The 22,905-nt window shown below is 45.9% G+C and overlaps 1 protein-coding gene across 3 annotated transcripts in view; it reads left to right on the top strand.

Moving 5' to 3' along the window:
- NFATC2 (nuclear factor of activated T cells 2) overlaps nt 1-22,905 on the top strand; it is a 177,397-nt gene that overhangs the window by 94,197 nt on the left and 60,295 nt on the right. For all 3 annotated transcript variants that reach the window (XM_077460532.1, XM_077460531.1, XM_077460533.1), the window contains exons 7-9: nt 6,530-6,585; nt 7,545-7,671; nt 14,061-14,714. In XM_077460532.1, coding sequence (XP_077316658.1) covers nt 6,530-6,585; nt 7,545-7,671; nt 14,061-14,714 — 837 coding nt within the window. The remainder of the gene's footprint in view (nt 1-6,529; nt 6,586-7,544; nt 7,672-14,060; nt 14,715-22,905) is intronic.

Raw genomic sequence — 22,905 nt, 5'->3', positions numbered from 1 at the left:
GCACAAATTCTCTCCTCCCTCTACAAATCCTCCCCTCCCAGCATAAATTCTCCCCAATCCCCCACCCTAGCACAAATCCCATCCACCTCCCCCAAATTTCCCCTCCTATCACAAATACCCCCAATCATCCCTCCTAGCACAAATCCTCTCTCCCTACCATATGACATTTAAATTCCCCCTCCTAGCACAAATTTTCTTTCCCAATCCCCATCCCAACACAAATCCCCTCAATTCACTATTCCTTCTCACCTCCCTAAATGTTCCCTTCTAGAACAATTCTTATCCACTGCCGCCCCCAGCTTTCCCCCTCCTAAAACAAATCCCCTCTCCTCAACCTCCTTGTGGTGCCCTCCCACCTCACATGATACCACAGTGCCCAGGGCAGCCGCCCCTCCTGCCCACCCCTTGTCCTGGCCCTGGGGAAGGCTACCCTGCAGTGGAGCGGTCTGAAAGCGAGGCTTGAACCGCTCGTGGAGCGCAGCATGGAAGGGATGGTGTCAATGGTGGTGCGGAGGATGATCTATGTGGACAGCTTTACCCCGGATGCCTCCATACTTAGATGTGCCTGTTTTTATCATCAACCATGTGAGTTGCTAAATGATGTACCTTCATTAAATGTAACCATATTGCTACACTTAGAGGCGCCTCTCTTCTCTTTTATACTCCGTTGTGACATGACGCTACTTGTATATCAAGTCAAAAAAATGTTTCTGGTTTTGCAAAACGCTCTCAAACCAAGGTTTTATAGTACTTCTCTTTCAAAAAGTGTTTCCCAGAGGTAAACCTTTCTTCCAGATTCTAAGTTGCTGCCTTTGTAAATGTCAAATGCCAATATAAAGGTATAATAGCGTTAATTTTGTTTGTATAATTCTCCTTTAAGGGGGAGTATCAAGGGGTGTGGCCTATGCCTACATACTTTTGCTAATAGGTGTCCCTCGTTCTCATCTCAGAAAGTTGGGAGGTATGTATTCCTGAGTGTCTCCGAGTGTTTCCGTGGCCCCCCCCCCCCCCCCCGCACCTCTGGCCACATGCGGTACACCAGCAATGGCACTGGAACGCATTATCTGAGTTTCCATTGATTCCTATGGGGAAACTCGCTTTGGTATATGAGTGCTTTGGATTACAAGCATTCTTCTGGGAGTGAATTCTGCTCGTAATCCAAGGCTTTACTGTATAACTAAAGGCAATTTTTTTTTTTTTTTTTTTAGCTTTGGACAGAGTGGAGGGGGATTAGTCAGTTTCTTATTGCGGTCTGTGCCACTCCCTCCCACCCCCATTATGAAGATTCGCCCTCTCTATTTGTCCTGCTTATCATCATCATTGAAGGTGAAAGTAAAAGGAATTCCCAGATTTTCGATTGTCCCTAGAAATGTAATAGAAGGAAAATCTTCCAATGGGGATACTAGTTCTGGTGACCTGGGGAGTCCCCAAGGGATTCTATAAATTTGCAGGGATTTTCTCTCACTTCCTGTTTGGCTATTGGACAGGAAGTGAACTGAAATCTCCAAAATGGGACACAGATGGTGAAAAAAAAAATCTGACAGGTTGTAACCCTTCCTTATTCTATCCAAAATGGAGGGGGGGCGGAGAGCCAAGGAAGCTACATAGTTACATAGTAGGTGAGGTTGAAAAAAGACACAAGTCCATTTATTATATACAGCAATTTTATATTTAATGTTCTTAATTGATAAAATAAAAAAATTTATTGGAAAAAAAAGAAAAAAGACACAAGTCCAACCTATGTGAACGAATGAATGAAATACTTGTATAGCGCACAATGCGAACTGAATCGCCTCTAGGCGCTGTGGCGAGCTTTGATCATCTGCTAAAAGAGGAAGGTCTTGAGATTTTTCCTAAAAGCCAGGTGATTTTCTTCCAGGCGGATGTTGATTGGTAGAGCATTCCATAGCTGAGGCCCTTGGACAGCGAATCTCCGATCCCCCTTGGATTTATACCGGGCTTTGGGCACGAGGAGGAGGTTTTTGTGGACTTGATGGACGCTGCCATGGAAGCTGCCATCTTTGCCTCTGTTTAATCTACAACTGCCATGATGCTGCACATGTGATCAGTTATGACACCAGCCATTGGATGGTTTGATAGTTTGGTTGAGAGCACAAGCAACGGGAGTGTTACATTTCTGGCACGTGCCGGAAATTAAACTGTTTTGTTGAAATTGGTAAATGGGTGGATTTACTTCCGCTTTAACTGAAAAAGCCCCTCCTCCCATCACATGAAGACTCCTGGGAATTATGACATCATTTTGGCCTAGGCCAGAAACCAGGAAGTTTTTGGGTGGCGTGACACGCTTTCTGCCTCATTGGAAGTTGCAACTGAATAAGGCTATCGTTTGGAGTTTGCGATCGGCCGACGCTTTTCCATTGACGATATGCTCTGTGTCCATTTACTTCTGTAAGTGCACTCCTTCTTATGTTCTTTTTTTAATAAACGGTGTTACACTATTTTGGATTGTTTGTTTCCTCCTTATGGTGAACATCTGCTTCTTGGTTGAAATTCGTTTGAGTCCGGCACCAGTGGTCTCTTATCCTTCGAAGATCTGAGTCTGATGCATACCTTGTCTTGACCTTTAAGATACGCACTCCTTACTGGGGCATCTGGTAAGGAGCCATTTGTTATCTACACGGTGGTGGTGCACTTTAATTTTTGCTTCACGACTACACCTGTTTTGGATTTTTGGACAAGTCACTGTGGACATTTGTTTGTTTTGTACTCACTTACCTGGACTTTTTAACGAGTTTTTTATTTTTATTTATTTTTGATTTTTGATTTTTATTTTAGTATTTTTTTTGCACATATTTATTTGAAGCACTAGTACCATTGAGATTTCAGTATTGATTTATTAGTGCTTATTTATAACAATTGGTGTTATTTTATATGTGGTCTTACTTGTACTGCATGGGTATATGTCGCTAATGCATTTTCTATGTTGGGGTTTATGTTAATACTTTGCACAACATTGAGCACACATGCACTTTATTGTTTACTCACACCTTAATTTAAATATTAAGGATTGCGCAGTTCCATTATTTCCTTTTTTCAGAAACCAGGAAGTAACTGAAGAAATAGTAAAGATTTCAACTTTTTAAATTTTTATTTATTTATTCCTATTTATTTACTAATACTAGCAGCATGAGCATTACGAATCGTTCATGTTGAATCAGAGAGTGAAGTTCCACTTTAAGACGTTACCAGATCTTTTGTTGTCAAGAAGAGAAGAATCTTCCGTAAGGCCCAGCAATCGTGGTATAGCTGTGTGGCTACGTGGCTTCTACTTTATTGGAAACTAGAACTACCGTTGATTGAGACGTCGGCTGCTTTTTTTCAATGTTCATCAAGCAATTGGTGTTGATATAGTTCAGCCGTGGCAAGAGAGAGAAGAACAAAAAAAAAGCCTTGATTGTGTAGACAGCCGAAAAAGTCTGACATCATCGTTTTCATTTCATCAGAGAAAATGGAAACAATTGAATGGTGCCAGTAACACCTAATTTGTTGCTTCACCTATGAGATAAGAGAAAGCTGCGCTTTTTGTTAGGGCTTAGTCTTGGTTTATCCAGAAACCGTGTCATTCCGGTTAATTCCACCCAGTTTTTCTCACACTTATGTTTCTCATACCGATTGCATGACGCACTTTGTGGCTCCTGTCCGCCCCGGATAATGCAAGTGTTTAGCATTTCGCAGCTCTGTGCTTTACCGCCAGCCCTATTACTTCTCCGCCTATGGAGAGTTTGCTCTTTCAACACCCTCGTCAAGCATAATTAGTTTAGTGAAACCACACTTTTTTTTTTGGGAACAGTTTCTGGACTGGTAACAGTTTTCCAGGAGCCATTGTTGTGTGAGCAATTTTGATACTTGTCTAGAATGCCAGGGCTATTTAACCCAGCATTGTGCAACGGGGACATTTTGAAATCCCAAGCCGCGTGCTGTTTCCACTTTAGAGTCCCAAAAAATTGAGGCAGTTAGCATTTTCAGAAAGAAACATTAGTAATAGCGCTTTTCCATCTTTTTTTTTTTTTTTTTTAACACGTTTCCATCAAAGACGTGAGTTGTCATGCACTGATATCCATAAAGAGACCCTTCCTCCATCTGTCCTCCTCTTCACAACGATACCATGGATTTTCTGATGATGCGGCCTACTACGGTAACACACACGCGGTCCTTTTATCTAAATTTCATTGGCGATACTGTCCATGATAAAGAGCTGCACATGTGGCGTATGGTGGTCCCTAAAATAGAGGGTCGTACATATACCGTGGTGTCTACATGGCCACTGCTACTTGTAGATATGGTGCTAACGCAAACCAGAAGGAGGTTGCCATCTGCAAGTCCACCACTTGTAAAAAAAAAAGTTCATCTTTATTCAGACATCAGCGGGAGAATCGATATAACAACAAAATCTTCTGCGCTTAAAGGTGATGCAATGGCGGTGGATGCTGCCCAGGATTTCTACGGCTCCAGGTACATGCACAGGCCTTGCTGCCCTCTAGGGGTCGTGGGGAAACCCAATGGAAATACTGTAAAAGAACGAAAAGAGGGTGCACCAACCTTTTGCATTAGCCAAGCGATGTTTATTTGTAGAAAGAAAAGAGATGTACTCACAAACAAATCAGTCCTAAAAGCCTTTCTGAGTCAACAATGGTCACAAAGCGACCAGGTCACCAAAACCATGTCCAACACTCTGGAGGCCCTCCCAAATGGCTGACGAGTGGCTTTGAGAAAGAGGGGATCCCCCTTCGAAAGGTGTCGGCCATCTGGAAGGCCCTCCGGCATGTTGGACACGGTCTCTCTGACCTGGTTGCTTTGAGGAATCAGAAATGCCTTTATGACTGATATGCTTGTGAGTACATCTATTTTCTTTCTACAAATAAACATCACTTGGGTAATGTGCAAGGTTGGTGTGCCCTCTTTTCGTTTTTTTTACGGTATCAGTGAGAGAATGTCACCAAGCAGCATTGGGGAGCACACAGGTCAAAGCAAATTGAAGACCACTTTGTCTTGGGAAAGGATTTTTTAAAATTTTCTGTGTCCTCCAAAATAGAGGGTTGCTGCACTTTGAAGTCTTTGTTAAGTTATCATATTGGAATTCTCACAAGTCAACACATACACTTGAAAAAAACAAAACACAACATTGATAAAAATAATAAGACGCTAAAAAACATAAATCAAAAAAAGACCTGTTTATTAGAATTATCTCAGTCTCAACTTCTAATCAATCTTGTGCTTCACATCAATCTTCTATAGTGAATCACCACTTGATCCACACTCCTCCACCACAAACTGCTCACCTGGTACATTGATCTATAGAAATTAGGTCGGGATGCGCCTTCCTCTTCATGGGGGTATTATAGCTTGAATTGGTGTGCAAACCCAACTGGATCCATATATCACTTCATATGCCCCATACAACTCTGCTAGTCTTTAGCATATTATTTTCCAAAGGTGCTCAAAGTAAAAGGGGAAACTAGCATAGTGTTTTCCATAATTACACAAAAATGTATTAAACTTCTTTTTGGCAAAGTTTACTACAGAGAAAGAGCTTGCACTGTCCCCTCAAGGTGTAGACAGAAACCACACTTTGTTTTTCACAAGTCCACTCTGTCTCCTTAAAGTACGGGGAAAGCTCGTTTGGCTGTACTTCTCCTGTGGATCACAGGAGAGCAGTATGTTCTCCACTCCTGTCACCCGTTTTCAGCAGACAGCTAGCTGAAGCCCGCTGTCAGCTGATGTCACAGAGCCAGTCCAGGCTGGGGAATGATTGTGACAATATGGCCGTGTTCCGCCCACAACCCTGGACTGATACCTATCTCGGCATCTCAGAGAGCCTAAGCCGGCCGCTCCCACCCACTCCACAGCCCAGCGCTACAGTGAGCGTGCAGTGGGGGAGGGGAGCCGTGAGAGCAGATAGTTCTCTCACCAGCTCTCTGCATACGGAGCGCTGAGAACTGAGTGGTCAGCGATCTTTCATCGCTCGATTCTCAGTCTTAGAGCTGGCGGGGGACATCCACCTAGGTAAGTATAATTCTTTAAAAAAAAAACTAAAAAAAAATGAACTTCTCTTTATGAGGGCGATGGATAAGTTCTGATCTCCGTGTTCTCTGCACTGGCTCCCTTCCGTCTGACTTCCTGTATCGCGTGCTTACATCACTAGCTCCACCCCTTACGCGTTGCACCATTATGAGATGACATCATCATATTTCTGAGTTTGGCTGAAGCCATTACCACTAGTGGTAGGGTATATGCCATGGATGTGAATGACAAAAAACAGCTCTCTGGAATTATTCTTTGACTTGACAGCATGATAATCTGCAAGTAAACCGTATCCATAGACCTAGGAAAAGCTGATGATTATGTTTGCCAGAAGTTGCCTATATAACATTTTTTAATGCTCTATTATTATTGTTATTATTATTATACAGTATGTTAGCTGTGTATAGTATTTAAACTTCCGATGCTTAAAAATGCTTAAAAGTTATCAACTTTTTACTGTAAATGTTCCCTGTTTTTGTGTTTTTAGATGGCCAGCAGATTTGGGAGACCGAGGCCACCGTGGATAAAGACAAAAGTCAGCCTGTAAGTTTAACAACCGAGTTCAAAACTTTGAGTTGGGGAAGACAGACAACCAAATGAGTTGCTGAAGAGCACATCCGTATTTCCTACTAAATGATGAACACAGGGAGGTTCAGTAGTTCATGTACAAAACGCACATTCCTAAGGGGCTTCAAACCTTTGTTTTCCTCGTTTTTTAAAAAAAAAGCCAGTTTATAAGCATGAAGTGTCTTGTGCTTTAAAGAGGAAGTAAACCCTTCCAAACAACTTGGACCTACAGGTAAGCCTAGATTAAGGCTTACCTGTAGGTCCAAGCAATATCTCCTAAACCTATATGGTTTAGGAGATATTTGCCCGAAAATGGGCACCGCTGTCTACGGCGCATGCGCCGTAGACAGCGGCGCGCAGGCGCACTAAATGCGGCAAATCCATGAATGGATTTGCCAAATTTGTTGACTCCCGTGCGCATGCGCGGGAGTGACGTCATCGCGGCTTCGCCGAGTGGCAGGGGCGGAGCTGCGAGACGCGACTCCCGTGCGCATGCGCGGGAGTGACGTCATCGCGGCTTCGCCGCTCTGATTCGTCGGAGCTGCGAGACGCCACCAGCAACATGGATGCGGCGGACTACAGGGATCAGCGGCGACTTCGCTGGCTCCTGTGTCAGGTAAGTGACACATAATGAGCTACTATGCGATGCATAGTAGTCCATTATGCTTTACCTTTGCAGGGAAAAAAAGAGAAAGTAAACCCATCAGGGTTTACTTCCTCTTTAAAAAGATTTTAAAAAATCTTGCTGCCCAGGAACCTAAGAACTGGCATTGAATGACAGGTCAACTTAGCAAAGAAGAGCCCTCTGACCATGAAATGTACCACAAGTGGAGAGGTTTTCAATCTAAGATACAAATATTTATGAAAATGGATGAGATTGAGTTGCACCTATCCCTGGATTACTGAATGCATCCAATCTCCTTTTTTCATTTCAGAGCATGCTGTTCGTGGAGGTCCCTGAATACCGCAACAAGCACATCACCTCTCCGGTGAAAGTGAACTTCAATGTTATAAATGGCAAAAGGAAAAGGAGCCAGGCTCAGCACTTCACTTACCACCCAGGTAGGTACATGACTGCCAGAATGCTCGACATTAAAACTTGTATTTCATGCATCACATGATGTTGAGCTTGTGAGAAACCTAAAAACAGAAGCGGCCACTTTCAGGCTTCTGGGACCCTTCAGTTTCAGGAGAACAATTTCAATAGCATTGATCTAAAGATCCTGCTACTTCCCCGGCTTGGAAGTAGGTAAGGTCTCTTCTAGAGTTGCCACCTCATCCCTTTAAACCCGAGCACCTTTGAAATACAGATAGGGCACCAAGTGAGTTATACCACCTTAAGCAGCCACAGAACCTGTATAATTAATGTGTTCGGGTTTAAAGGGATGAGGTGGCAACCATAGTCTCCTCTATCTTGGGCTTCTCACAAGGTCATTTTGCTCTGTGGCAGAGGTCCGTTCTATCCATCTTTCGCAGTGAAGGACAGTAGCTGTTCTGTAAGTTGAAGAAGAATTTACCTGGTTGACTTTCTAGGAACTCGGCGCTTTACGGTGCTGGGATTACCTTAGGCTTCAGCCTCTCAAAAACTCAAGTCACACCTACAACATGGCAGTCCAAGGATGACAAATACCTTTTAAACAGGAATTCAAAGCCTTTTCTGCTCCTTCGGTGTATTTTCTTTGTCTCCTTAGAGTTCATATTGAGGGCAATGAGAAAAATCATAACTCATCCTCTTGCGTATCTTCAGTACAAAATACAAATGACTTGATTGTTGGGTAGATGTTTGGTTTGTGAGTCACCCGTCCATGTATACGATTATGGTGGTTTAACATTTACTTACTTTACTGTAGATTGCTGGTCATTCGGCTTTCACATCATGATTCATGGCAGCTGTGAAATATGCTGATTAATGAAACTCATGACCCTTAAGCTGCATGCATTGTAGTGGTATTTTCACCTTCATGCGGTTTATTGTGTGACGATTTGACTTCATTGCGTAATTCATTCATTATTCATTGACAAAGACCTATAACAACCATGATCTGATAGGGGTTAAAGGAATTTTCCACTTTCAGCTAGGCCACGGAACATTGTCCCTATTTTTTTTTTTTTTAACTATTTTTTATTACAGGTACTTACAGTATCTCACAAAAGTGAGTACACCCCTCACATTTTTTTATATATTTTATTCTATCTTTTCATGTGACAACACTGAAGAAATGACACTTGTCTAAAGTCTAAAGTAGTGAGTGTACAGCTTGTATAACAGTGTAAATTTGCTGTCCCCTCAAAATAACTCAAAACACAGCCATTAATGTCTAAACCGCTGGCAACAAAAGTGAGTACACCCCTAAGTGAAAATGTCCAAATTGGGCCCAATTTGCCATTTTCCCTCCCCGGTTTTCCAAATTGGGCCCAAAGTGTCAATACTTTGTGTGGCCACCATTATTGTAAACCCTCGTGTTTTTTCACCATAATACATCCTATGGGGGCCGAGACTCGGGAGTGCATCCGCACGGTAACCCCCCCCCCCCAAGAGATTGCTTCTCCTAGGGGGGAGGGGTTATCTGATGTGGGGAGGAGCCATGAGAGCCACTGGGGAACCCCAGAAGAGCAGGTTTCGGGGCCACTCTGAGCTGCACAGAGGAGGTAAGTATGACATGTTTGTTATTTTATTTTTTTAAACATCCTTTACAATCACTTTTAAAGAGGAAGTAAACCCCGATGGGTTTTACTTCCTCTTTTGATCCTCGCAAGGCCTGCAAATGAAAAGCATAATGGCCTAGTATGCATCGCACACTAGTGCCCATTATACGATACTTACCTGCAAACTAAGCCCGCGTTGTCCCCTGAGCAGGCCGCATCCATCTTCACCCCTCTTCCTTTCCGGGGGCCACACCTGAGCCGTCAGCTACAAACAAACCCAAGGATAAACCGAGGAAAAAACCAAGCTTTACTTACCACCAGCTCACAGACGACCAATTAACCTGTCTAACAATATGCGTTAAAAACAGGGGTTTAGTCTGCACAAATTTGCAAATGAATGCGTAAGCCACAGAGCCCCGCCAAGGCACCCCAGTATCTGTGGTACCTAACACTAACTTATCAGTGTCCCCACAGTGGAGGCACATGCATTCTGATGGATAGATGAGAGCAGGTGGACTGAAGGGGAGCCACCCCTTCTTAAAGGTACAGGAGCACACTGAACACCCAGCACAATGGCAACACAGGTGTCAGTGGGATGCCTGACCAAAAAACACAACCTGTGACACAAAAAGACGCCACCCGCTCACACCTATTGCTGGCTATCGCAGTAAGAAACTTGGAAGGCTAACAACAGATACAAACAAACCCAAGGATAAACCGAAGAAAAAAACCAAGCTTTACTTACCACCAGCCCATAGACGACCAATTAACCTGTCTAACAATATGCGTTAAAAACAGGGGTTTAGTCTGCACACATTTGCAAATGCATGCGTGAGCCACAGAGCCCCGCCAAGGCACCCCAGTAGCCGGTCCGTTTCTTCACATCGCATGCACCGATGATGACATCAGTGCACTACAAGTGAAGTATCTCCTAAATCGCGCACTTTTAGGAGATATTCCCACTACCTATAGGTAAGCCTAGAATAAGGCTTACCTATAGGTAAAATCAACAAAAAAGGGGTTTACAATCACTTTAAGGTCACCAATTTGACTTTGCTGTCCGACAGATCTGTGTAAATCTGAGGACTTCCTGCAAAATAATTGCCAGTCGTTTGGCTGGTAAAACAGCTCCCATATACTGTATGTATGCCTGGAGTCTGGCTTTTACCTTTTTGTTTTTACCTCCATAGGACTCCTAGACTTATTGGATTTGAACACAATTCTTTAATATGTCAAACATAAAAGACAGTTTCCTCTCTGTAGAGAACGAGATAATCAATACTCAGGCAGGACCCGACTACGAGACCTTTCCAAAGTGCGGTCAACAAAGTGGTCTCTTGTTCACCGCAGAGAGCCGTTATCCCTACTTTACATGTTTTACACATCAGAATCCATTTTTCTATAAAAGCAGGAAGCGCGTCTTCTTGTGTTTTGCCTGATTGTTCAAAGACATGTTGGCAGTTTTGATCTTAATGGTCGTGTTTTTTCTAAATGAAAATAGATCTGCCAATTTCTTGAGACGTTTATTCTTGATTGGTGTTAACACTGATGGCTCATTAGAATCGCTTCCACTCGAGACCCTACCCCACCAAGGAGAGTGCTCAACACCGGGTTACTAAAGAAGCCCCCCCCCAGTTATTCTTCTGCATCCAGCTCTGTTTAGTCCTAACATTAACCGCTTCAGCCCTGGAAGATTTTACCCCTTTTCCTGACCAGAGCACTTTTTGCGATTTAACTGACAATTGCGCGATCGTGCGACGTTGCACCCAAACAAAACTGATGTCCTTTTTTTCTTTACAAATAGAGCTTTTTTTTGGTGGTATTTGATCACCGATTTTTTATTTTTTATGCTATAAACAAAAAAAGAGCGACAGTTTTGAAAAAAAAAAGCAACATATTTTACTTTTTGCTATAATAAATATCCCCCAAAAATATATATAAAAATTTTTTTCCCTCAGTTTAGGCCGACATGTATTCTTCTATATATTTTTGGTAAAAAAAAATCTCAATAAGCGTATATTGATTGGTTTGCGCAAAAGTTATAGCGTCTACAAAATAGGGGATAGTTTTATGTCATTTTTATTATTTTTTTCTTATTAGTATTGGCGGCGATCTGCAATTTTTATCGGGACTGCGACATGGCAGACACGTCAGACACTTTTGACACTATTTTGGGACCATTGTTATTTATACAGAGATCAGTGCTATAAAAATGCACTGATTATTGTGTAAATTACACTGGCAGGGAAGGGGTTAAACACTAGGGGGCGATCAAGTGCTTAAGTGTGTCCTAGGGAGTGATTCTAACTGTGGGGGGGTGGGCTACCACTGACATGACAGCAATCATCACCGCTCCCGATGACAGGGAGCAGTGATCTCTGTCATGACACAAGGCAGAACAGGGAAATGCCTTGTTTACATCTCTCGCATCTCCCCGTTCTGTGGCTCCGTGACACGATCGCCGGGACACAGGCGGACATCAAGTCAGTGGGTCCCGCGTTCACAGTCACGCTGTACATGGCGGGCACCCGTCCTCTAGCCCCGCCAATTAAAGGGGACGTACAGGTATGCCCATTTGCCCACCGCTGCCATTGTGCCAACGTATATCGGTGTTCAGCAGTCGGCAGGTGGTTAAAGTGGTTGTAAACCTCAGACATGGATTATGAACAAAGCATATCCCTCTATAGTGTGTACTTGTTTCAGTTAAGAGCACTAAGTGTCATTTCTGTCTGCCTCCTCCTTCCTCTGCTATCAGGTTGAGTCACGTCTGAAAAAAGATTTTCTGACACCAAGAGAAAAATGGTGACAGCAAAGGGACCTCCAGCTGATTGACAGCTTTGGCGCTCTTCCTGTGTGCTGTGTTATAGTGTTACTAAACCCAAGACCCTGCATTCACTATATCTGGTCTCCCACAGCACATGGAAATTCAATTATTTTAGTAAATATGAACTGCTAGATACCTTTTCTCTTTAGCAGTATAGGGCAGTCTTGTAACTTCTATCAGTGTCTAAAGTGGTAGTAAACCCTTTTCTTTTGACTTGTACCTACAAGTAAGCCTATAATAAGGCTTACCTGTAGGTATTGTGAATATCTCCTAAACCTAAACCGTCTGGGAGATATTCACACTGCATGCAGCCGGTGATGTCCCCAACGCATACCCGTGCCATCCGTTTAAAGCTCCGTGTGGCGGCCTGTGACTCCCGGACACACGCGCGTGAATGATGTCTTGGCAGCACGGCCAATCAGATGGCTGGAGGATGGGAACCCGAAAGGAAGACCGGGTGAAGATGGAAGCCCTGTCGGCAGTGACAGTGATGCATACTAGCACATTATGCCATTGTCTTGCGGGGTTTAAAAAAAATGGGGTTTACTACTTCTTTAAAGCTTGTAGAAGGGTTTTTCATTCTCCTCTGACTGTCCTATGAAGCTGCAGGACCCCTGACTTTCTGTCTGGACAGTGCTGATTGGTCCTGTGCTGATCACATGCACTCTCCCAAGAGAAAAAAAAAACTAGCAATACAGACCAAACTGAGCATGTGCAGAGTGCCTCCTAGGGCTCCGTTCTATCAGCAGATGAAATGGGGACAGTAAAAGAAGGAGAGGATCAGAGAAGATGGGATGAAATGGCCTTTTTACACAATGCATTCATTCCTTAGGTTCCACAGTGAGTATAACAGACATGCTTTACTGCATATGCACACTGATTTTACTGTTGTGGGTTTAGTAACACTTTAAGAGGGGGCGTGTCTCTTCCCTCCAATCAGCTCTCTGTCAGTCTGTGCCCCATCGGTAACACCTGTCAGTGCCCATCAATGTGCCAATCGGTGCCCCATCAGTAATGCCTGTTAGTGCCCTTCAGATGCCAATCAGTAATGCCTGTCATTAGCTCCTCATCAGTGCCATCTATCAGTGCCCCCTATTAGTGATGCATATCAGTGCCACCTATCCAGTGCCCATCAGTGCCGCCTATCCAATGTCATCCATCAGTGTTGCCTATCAGTACCACCTATTAGTGCCCATCAGTGCCCATGAATTCTACATAGCAGTACCTCCTCATCAGTACCCATTATTGTTGCCTCATCAGTGCCCGTCAGTGAAGTGAAGAAAACCACATTTTTAAAACACAGAAAACCTTTTTGTTTTCCAAAAAATTCGGTCTTTTTTAGTTTGTTTAGCAAAAAATAAACACCCCAGAGGTGATCAAATACCACCAAAAGAAAGCTACATTTGTTGGGAAGAAAATGATAAAAATGTAGTTTGGGTACAATGTTGTATGACCGCGCAATTGTCATTCAAAGTAGGACAGCACTGAAAATGTATCCTGGGCAGGAAGGGTGGGGGGGGGGGGTAGTGCCCGGTATTGAAGTGGTTAAACGGATGTAGAGAGGAGAAGACTGCAGATAAACAGGTTCATTTTATGTAGGAGGATTTGTCTAACCTCCGTGTATCACCTGAAAGATAGCCCCTTCACTGGGTATATGGAGGGTTTGCAACCACTTTAAATATTTCATAAGAACACTAATACTACATCCTCTCCAGGTAGGTAGGGAAGGTTGTTTTATGACGTGGCTTTCTATGTTGGAATGGTGGTTTTGGTCTATTGGGTGTCTCTTCTTTTCACTGATGTAGAAATTCTAGGGTAGAGGTAGGCAACATCCTACAAATATGGGTGATTTATAACCTTTTAGCCTTGTCTTTTATAAACAAAGACGTGTTCCCTGGCACCTTTCGTAATGCCAGCAAGCTCCTCCTCTATTAGATTATATACTAATAGACCTTTTTTTTTTTTTCTACCTGTATTTCAGTGCCATCCATTAAAACAGAACCTCTTGATGAATACAATTCTCCCATAGTGGCCAGCACTGCACACAGCGCCTTGGGGTCCGTTCCACAGAGTTACTACTCCCAGCATCCATTGAATAACGATTCTCCATCCTGCCTGGTGGCCAACTTGATCTCCTGTCAACAAGTCCGACCCGGTCTTCCATCCCCCGATTCTCGATATCCACAACAGAGTCCATCGGCCGCTGCCTACCAGAGAAGCAAAAGTATGAGCCCCAGTCAGCTGGGCTTCCATCAGCCTCCCCTGGTGGCCTCCCATATTGCAATCCCCGAGGCTCATCGCTCAGTTCTCGTCCACGCCGGCTCTCCTGTCCATTCTGGCGCCAACCCGCAGCCATCTCCAGTCATTCATTATTCTCCCACCAATCACCAGATGAGGTGTGGAAGCCACCAGGAGTTTCAGCACATAATGTGCTCCGACTTCGCTCCTAGCCTGTCACGGCCCAGCCAAGCGCAGAGAATAAGCCCCAGTTCCTACCCAACCGTAATCCAGCAACAGTCCAGCAACCAGAGGCCATCGAAAAATATCCCTCCGGGCGCAGACCAGAAGGAAATCTTACCCTCTGGGGTCACTGTGAAGCAGGAGCAGAACCTGGACCAGGCGTATCTGGATGACGGTAAGATCCTACTGGTTGTGGCATTAAAATGAGGCAGCATGTGGTTTTATGTAGAAGAGAAGGGCAAACGGGAGTGATCATCTGCAAAGTGTGCCAGCCTATTAGATGTTGTCTTAAATCTGGTTACTGCTCTTTGCTTATGATCTGTCCTCTTTGCCCTGTCTAATCATTGTTTTTTCAGTCTTTTGTTTTAAATATTCAGTACCTTATACATGAAAGTGTCTAAAACGGGGATAGCCTACGGGTAGAACGTGAACACGGCCCAGCTTTGCGGTCTTTCCCCCAGCCTCCACCGCTCTCATTTTTTGCTGCAGAATGATGTGAAGAGGGCAAAGGATAAAGTACACTGCTATGGTGTGTGTGTGTGTGTGTGGGGGGGGGGGGGGGGCTACTAAACTACTAAAGGCAGTGGACACGGCAGTGGGTAAGGGGGGAGCAACAAAGGACACTGCATGGGATGGAGGGGAGATGTAAAGGGGACAAAGGACATTGCATGGGATAGAGGGGAGATGTAAAGGGTACAAAGGACATTGCATGGGATGGAGGGGAGATGTAAAGGGGACAAAGGACACTGCATGGGATGGAGGGGAGATGTGAAGGGGACAAAGGACACTGCATGGGATGGAGGGGAGATGTGAAGGGGACAAAGGACACTGCATGGGATGGAGGGGAGATGTGAAGGGGACAAAGGACACTGCATGGGATGGAGGGGAGATGCGAAGGGGACAAAGGACACTGCATAGGATGGAGGAGAGATGTCAAGGGGACACTGCTGGGGGGGGGACAGAAGACACTGCTTGGGGACATAAGTCAGTGCTTTGGGGGGAGGGGGCGGAAGACACTAGTGGGGGGGAGGGGGCAGGGGCCAATACAGTGAGGGGGTGATTTGCAGGGGGGGGGGAGGACAATAAGGTGGGGGGGAGGGATGATGTAAAGGGGGCAGAGAACACTACTAGGGGGGTGATGTGAAGAAGGGCAGAGGACAACATTCTGGGGGAGGGATGATGTGAAGGGGGTCAGAGAACACTACTATTGGGAGAGGGATGATATGAAGGGGGGCCGAGAACACTATTGTAAGGAGGGGGATTATGTGAAGGGGGACAGAGAACACTATATTGGGAGAAGGATGATGTGAAGGAGGGCAGAGAACACTATTGTAAGGAGGGGGGTGATGTGAATGGGGCAGAGGACACTACTGTTTCGGGGGGGGGTGTGTTATGTGAAGGGGGCGGAGGGATGGTGTGAAGGCGGGCAGAGAGCAGTACTGTGGGTGGATGATGTGAAGGGGGGACAGAGGACACTACTGGGGGGGGGGCTGATGTGAAGGGGGGCAGGGGACACTACTGTGGGGGATGGAGGATTTTTTTTTTTTTTTTCAAAACAGATCTCAGCCTCTGAAAAGGTTGCTTACCGCTGATCTAAAAGATAGTGCACATCTTTATGTATAGTATAGTATAGTATAGTACACAGCCGTATCTGGATATTTTGCTGCCATTCCAGTTTAATGTGACCCTATCACATAAGAGTCCATTCACACAGGGGCAACTTTGGATCCGACTTGAAGTCGTCCCAAGTTGCCTCAAGTCGTGCAACATAATAAAATCAATGTAAGTGAATGAGAGCCGTCTTAATGCACACTACTGAAGTCGCTCGACTTCAGAAAAGGTTCCTGTACTACTTCAATCCAACTTCTAAGTAACTTGTACCCATTGATTTCAATGGAAGTTGCCTCCAAGTCTGATCACCTGTCTTAACTGAAGCAACTTTCCAGGAAGTAAAAATAGTTTTCTAGGCAAACCCCTCCTTCCCACAGAGCTGATTATTATGTGATCGGCCACTGGCAAAGTCTCCTGTCCTGGAAGCATCTTCAAGTTGCCTTGTAAGTTGCTCAAGTCCTGCTATGGTTCATACTCAAGTCGTGTCCAAGTTGCCTCCCAAAGTCTCACTGGAAGTCGTGTTGCCCCTGTGTGAATGGACTCTAAGGGCCGGTTCACACAGGGGGCGACACGAGGCGACGCGACTTGCCGTGCCGCGACCTGCCGCGACCTCAGCGGCGACTTGCAAATGACTTCTGTATAGAAGTCAATGCAAGTCGCCCCGAGGTCGCCCAAAAGTAGTACAGGAACCTTTTTTCTAAGACGGAGCGACTCGAGTCGCTCCTCTTAGAACGGTTCCATTGTACAGAACGGGGGCGACTTGTCAGGCCGCGGCACGGCAAGTCGTGTCGCCTCGTGTCGCCCCCTGTGTGAACCGGCCCTAAGTGAAATGTCCAGACGATGTACACTCCTGTAAAGAAGAGACAGAATACTTCTACCTCTTCTCCAACCCATTGCTGAAGAACGATTCCCTCCAAGTCTGCTGGAAAACTCTCACTCCCCGGTGTTCCTTGCAGTGCCGGTCTTCCAGCAACTTTCGTGCAACGATTTCTCAGTGGCCGAGCGACATTCAGCAGTGCAGACGGCCAGAAAGACGCATTTCTTTGGTACGTGGCTTTGCTGAGAAGTATCACTTGTGTGACAGGTGCACTTTTATGACATCGTACTGATTGCACAAAAGTCCCAAAGTGACATCATCCTTTCATTCTGTTTTCTAAGGCCGCGTACACACGGGCAGACTGTTCGCCCAACCTTGTCCGCTGAACAGTGTTTGGGCGGACAGTCCGCTCGTGTGTGGGCTTTCAGCGGACAGTTTCAGCGGACAGTTGGACGGACAAAGTCTTTCGGAAATTCCGAAAAACTGTCCGCTGAAACTGTGTTTGAGCGAACAGTCCGCCCGTGTGTGGGCCTGTCCGCTGTACTTTCGAAATGAGCGGACTGTTCCCGCTCGGAAAGTCCGCCCATTTCGAGCGCGTGTACAGGTAGGCGGGGCCCGCGAAGGAGACATCGCGGGCTCCGCCGCCTGGAATGGGCTTAAAGGGGAACCCCAACGCCGAAAAAAATCGGCGTGGGGGTTCCCCCCAAGTCCACACCAGACCCTTGTCCGAGCACGCTACCCGGCCGGCCAGGAAAGGGGGGCGAGCGAGCGCGCCCCCCCTCCTGAGCCGTACCAGGCCGCGTGCCCTCAACATGGGGGGGGTGCCTTGGGGAAGGGGGGGGCCGCGCGGCCCCCCACCCCAAAGCACCTTGTCCCCATGTTGATGAGGACAAGGGCCTCTTCCCGACAACCCTGGCCGTTGGTTGTCGGGGTCTGCGGGCGGGGGGCTTATCGGAATCCGGGAGCCCCCTTTAAGAAGGGGGCCCCCGGATACCGGCCCCCCACCCTATGTGAATGAGTATGGGGTACAATGTACCCCTACCCATTCACCTGTGAAATAAAGTACAAATAAAAACACAACACAGGGGAAAAAAATATTTTATTGCACAGCCGGGGGTCTTCCGTCTTCGGGGGTCTTCTCGCCGGACTCCTCCGCTATGTGTGTGTAGCTCTTTTGCTAGCGGAGGAGTCCGGCTTTCTTCCTCCCCGCCGCCGGCCTCTTCTCCCGACTTCGGGGGTCTTGTCCCCCTCTTCGGTTCTTCTGCCGGGCCACCGCGCCTGGTCCGGTGGCCCGGTCTTCTGTCGCCGTCTTCCGTTCTTCTGTCGCCGCCTTCGGTTCTTCTACCGGGCCACCGCGCCTTCTTGTAGCTCTTTTACAGGCGGTGGCCCGGTCTTCTGTCGCCGCCGACTTCCGCTCGTGTTCTTCTTCTTGTTCTTCTTGTTCTTCTCCTGGAGATGTTGACTCGACGAGCTCTCCGGCCGGAATGGCAGAGCCGCGCTGTGCGGTCACTTATATAGTGACAATGGGGCGGGGTCACATGGTATATGTCACATGGGTTGGTCACATGGTGACCCCGCCCCCTTACGATGTCATAGTCCCCATGTGACATCAACCCATGTGACCAACCCATGTGACATATACCATGTGACCCCGCCCCATTGTCACTATATAAGTGACCGCACAGCGCGGCTCTGCCATTCCGGCCGGAGAGCTCGTCGAGTCAACATCTCCAGGAGAAGAACAAGAAGAACAAGAAGAAGAACACGAGCGGAAGTCGGCGGCGACAGAAGACCGGGCCACCGCCTGTAAAAGAGCTACAAGAAGGCGCGGTGGCCCGGCAGAAGAACCGAAGGCGGCGACAGAAGAACGGAAGACGGCGACAGAAGACCGGGCCACCGGACCAGGCGCGGTGGCCCGGCAGAAGAACCGAAGAGGGGGACAAGACCCCCGAAGTCGGGAGAAGAGGCCGGCGGCGGGGAGGAAGAAAGCCGGACTCCTCCGCTAGCAAAAGAGCTACACACACATAGCGGAGGAGTCCGGCGAGAAGACCCCCGAAGACGGAAGACCCCCGGCTGTGCAATAAAATATTTTTTTCCCCTGTGTTGTGTTTTTATTTGTACTTTATTTCACAGGTGAATGGGTAGGGGTACATTGTACCCCATACTCATTCACATAGGGTGGGGGGCCGGTATCCGGGGGCCCCCTTCTTAAAGGGGGCTCCCGGATTCCGATAAGCCCCCCGCCCGCAGACCCCGACAACCAACGGCCAGGGTTGTCGGGAAGAGGCCCTTGTCCTCATCAACATGGGGACAAGGTGCTTTGGGGTGGGGGGCCGCGCGGCCCCCCCCTTCCCCAAGGCACCCCCCCATGTTGAGGGCACGCGGCCTGGTACGGCTCAGGAGGGGGGGCGCGCTCGCTCGCCCCCCTTTCCTGGCCGGCCGGGTAGCGTGCTCGGACAAGGCTCTGGTGTGGACTTGGGGGGAACCCCCACGCCGATTTTTTTCGGCGTTGGGGTTCCCCTTTAAGCCCATTCCAGGCGGCGGAGCCCGCGACGTCTCCTTCGCGGGCCCCGCCTACCTGTACACGCGCTCGAAATGGGCGGACTTGCCTCCGCCTTACGTGGGCGAGTCCGTTCATTTCAAAAGTTGAGCGAACTGTTTGCCCAACCTTGTTCGTCAAACAGTCCGCTCGTGTGTGGGCAAGTCCGCTCATGCAAATTTTGAGCGGACTGTTTGCCCAAACTGTTTGACGAACAAGGTTGGGCAAACAGTCCGCGCGTGTGTACGCGGCCTAAGTCTATAAAGAAGAATCCTTTTGATGGGACAGCCGAGTTTTATATATAATTACATGTATACAGACACCTCCTAGCTTCTATAATGTAGTTTTAGCTTTTGGCACATTGGGGGTTTGATTTTACTAAAACTGGAGCACTCAGAATCTGGTTCAGCTGTGCATGGTAGCCAATCAGCTTCCAACTTCAGCTTGTTGAATTAAAGGGGTTGTAAACCTTAACGCATCCTATGCATTAAGGTGGAAAAACACCTGGCAGTCACTGCCCCCCCCATTTAACTTACCTGAGCCTCTGCGTCTCTTCAGTGGGGACCTGCTGTCCTTCTCTCAATATGGTCCCGGCTCTTGAATGGATAGATTGATAGCGCAGCCATTGGCTCCTGCTGCTGTGAATCAAATCCAATGACGCGGGGGGCGGGGCCAAGTCCGCCATTCGTGTCTGTGGACGCAAGTGCTGGACTCAGGAGCGCGCCCGCATGGTAACACCCCCCCCCCCCCCTCCCGAGAGAGTGCTTCTCCTAGGGGGTAATCTGATGTGGGGAGGAGCCATAGGGGGTAATCTGATGCGGGGAGGAGCCATTCGGTGCAAAACAAGCTGCACAGTGGAGGTAAGTATGATATGTTTTAAAAAAACAAAACAAAAAAAATGATCCTTTATAATCACTTTAAGCTTTGACAAATAAAACCTGGAAGCTGATTGGTTTCTATGCAGAGCTGCAGCAGATTTTGCGCTCCCCAGTTTTAGTAAATCTCCCCCCCCCCCGTGCGTCTCCCTACTTGTTGAATATACTGGGTAGGAGCGAGCGAAATCTATAATCTCTCAGCAATGCGAGCGGCGATCTTGCCTCTCTGTCACGGCGCGGGTAACGGTCCTGATTTTCCTTCGGAACATTGAACACGACATTGATTTGTAACGCTTTGTAGCCTGAAAACTTCACACTGTGTTTTCCATGTTACATGCTGGCACGTCATCTGAAGCAGATGGATCATTCTGATGGGCCGCAACAAGTGGCTTCAGTTATTTATGTGGGGATTTTCTGTTATTACAGCGTGTTATCACACAGTCAGGCTGTAATTAAATCGGTCATAAAGGAGAGATGCGTCGTTAGCGAGATAAACGTGGCATACTACTTTCTGGCATTGCTGAATAGGAGGAAGGAAGATGAAATCTAACCAGGATTAAATAGCAGTTATACCCTGCCAATCAGGCAGCCCAGGGAGTTTCCTGGATCAGGTGGTGTGTGTCCCCGCCCAGCTTTTTTTATTTTATTTTTTGTAATTAACCATTTGGCCTCCACAAAATGTACCCCCCTTCATGACCAGGAATTTACTTTAAAGCGGGACTCCGCGTTTTTTTTTTTTTTTAAAGCCAGCAGCTACAAATACTGCAGCTGCTGACTTTTAAAATAGTGACACTTACCTGTCCAGCGCGCCCGCGATGTCGGCACCCGAAGCCGATCTCTCAATCGTCTCTCGGGTGCTGCCGCCGCCATCTTGGGTATGGCAATCAGGAAGTGGAGCCTCATTTCCCGGTTCCCTACTGCGCATGCGCGAGTCGCGCTGCGCAATAAGGATGGACCCGCTGCCTCTGGGATCTGTGTGTTTCCCAGCAGGCAGCGGGGGACTTTCGGAAAGGGGCGTAATCTACGCCCCTTTCCGCAGAGAGCTATCCCGGAAGTGGGTGCAGATACCTGTACTGTACAGGTAGCTGCACCCCCTCCCCCTGAAAGGTGCCAATTGTGGCGCCGGAGGGGGGGGAGGGTTCCAATGAGCGGAAGGTCCACTTTAGGGTGGACCTCCGCTTTAACTGACATTTGACTCGGTACCCAAATAAAATTCATGTCATTTTTTTTTTCCACAAATAGAGCTTTCTTTTGGTGGTATTTGATCACCTCTGCGGTTTTTTTATTTTTTGCACTAGAAATCCCACCAAAAAATATCAACAATTTTGAAAAAAAAAAAAAAAACTAGATGATTGTGTGTGTGTGTGTGTGTGTATATATGTGTGTGTGTGTGTGTGTATATGTATATGTGTATATGTGTGTATGTGTGTGTGTGTGTATGTGTGTATATATATATATATATATATATATATATATATATATATATATATATATATATAATGTGTGTATATATGTATAATTATTATTATATTTTTATATAAATTTTTTTTTTTTACTTTCTGTCATGAAACCTATCCAATAATTTTTTATTTTTTTTTTAATCGAATTTCTTTATAAATTTAGGCCAACATGTAACATAAAAACATAAAACCTATCCAATAAAAAAAAATACCAACAATTTTGAAAAAAAAATAAAAAAATTATATATATATATATATATATATATATATATATATATATATATATATATATATATATATATATATATATATATATATATATATATATATATATATATATATTTTTTTTTTTTTTTTTTTTTTTTTTTTTTTTTTTCTGTCGTAAAACCTAGGCAAAAAATAAAAAATCTAATTTCTTTCTAAATTTAGGCCAACGTGTATTCTGCTACATATTTTTGCAAAAAAAAATCCCAATAAGTGTATATTGATTGGTTGCTTACCCCTTGTCTATACTATAGAATATATACTGGGATTTTTATTATTTTTTTTATACTGGTAATGGCAGCAATCAGCGACTTTTATAGCAGGACTGAAGTGCAGAGTCACACACATCCTTCTCTCCCTCATACATATAAATATATATATACACACACACACACACACACACACACACACACACACACACACACACACACATATATATATAATATATGAGAGGGGGAGAGATGGCTAGATATATACTGAAAACCGCACTGGCAGAGTGCACATTCTTTTTTTTCCTCTAGTAAATCAACCCCCTTGCTTCTTCCAAATTGACAGTCAAGGCTGCTGACATTTCCTGCAACAAAAAATAAATACATTTTTGGTGAGAGATTCCCAAAGGGAAATCCCATCTAAAGGGATGCAGGCCCTGCAGCTTTCCTCCATTAGAGCCCTGCAGTGACGGCAGCTGATTGATAATTAGGAAACCACTCCCATTAGACTCACTTTCCCACATGGACACAGGCAAACACACAGGGATTTCTTCAGAATAACAAAAGGCAGGAATCTGCAACAACATTTGT

The sequence above is a fragment of the Lithobates pipiens genome, unplaced genomic scaffold (assembly GCF_037356315.1).
Source record: "Lithobates pipiens isolate NorthernLeopardFrog02 unplaced genomic scaffold, aLitPip1_a1.2 Scaffold_28, whole genome shotgun sequence".
NCBI lineage: Eukaryota > Metazoa > Chordata > Amphibia > Anura > Ranidae > Lithobates > Lithobates pipiens.
This window is presented reverse-complemented; position numbering and strand designations above follow the sequence as displayed.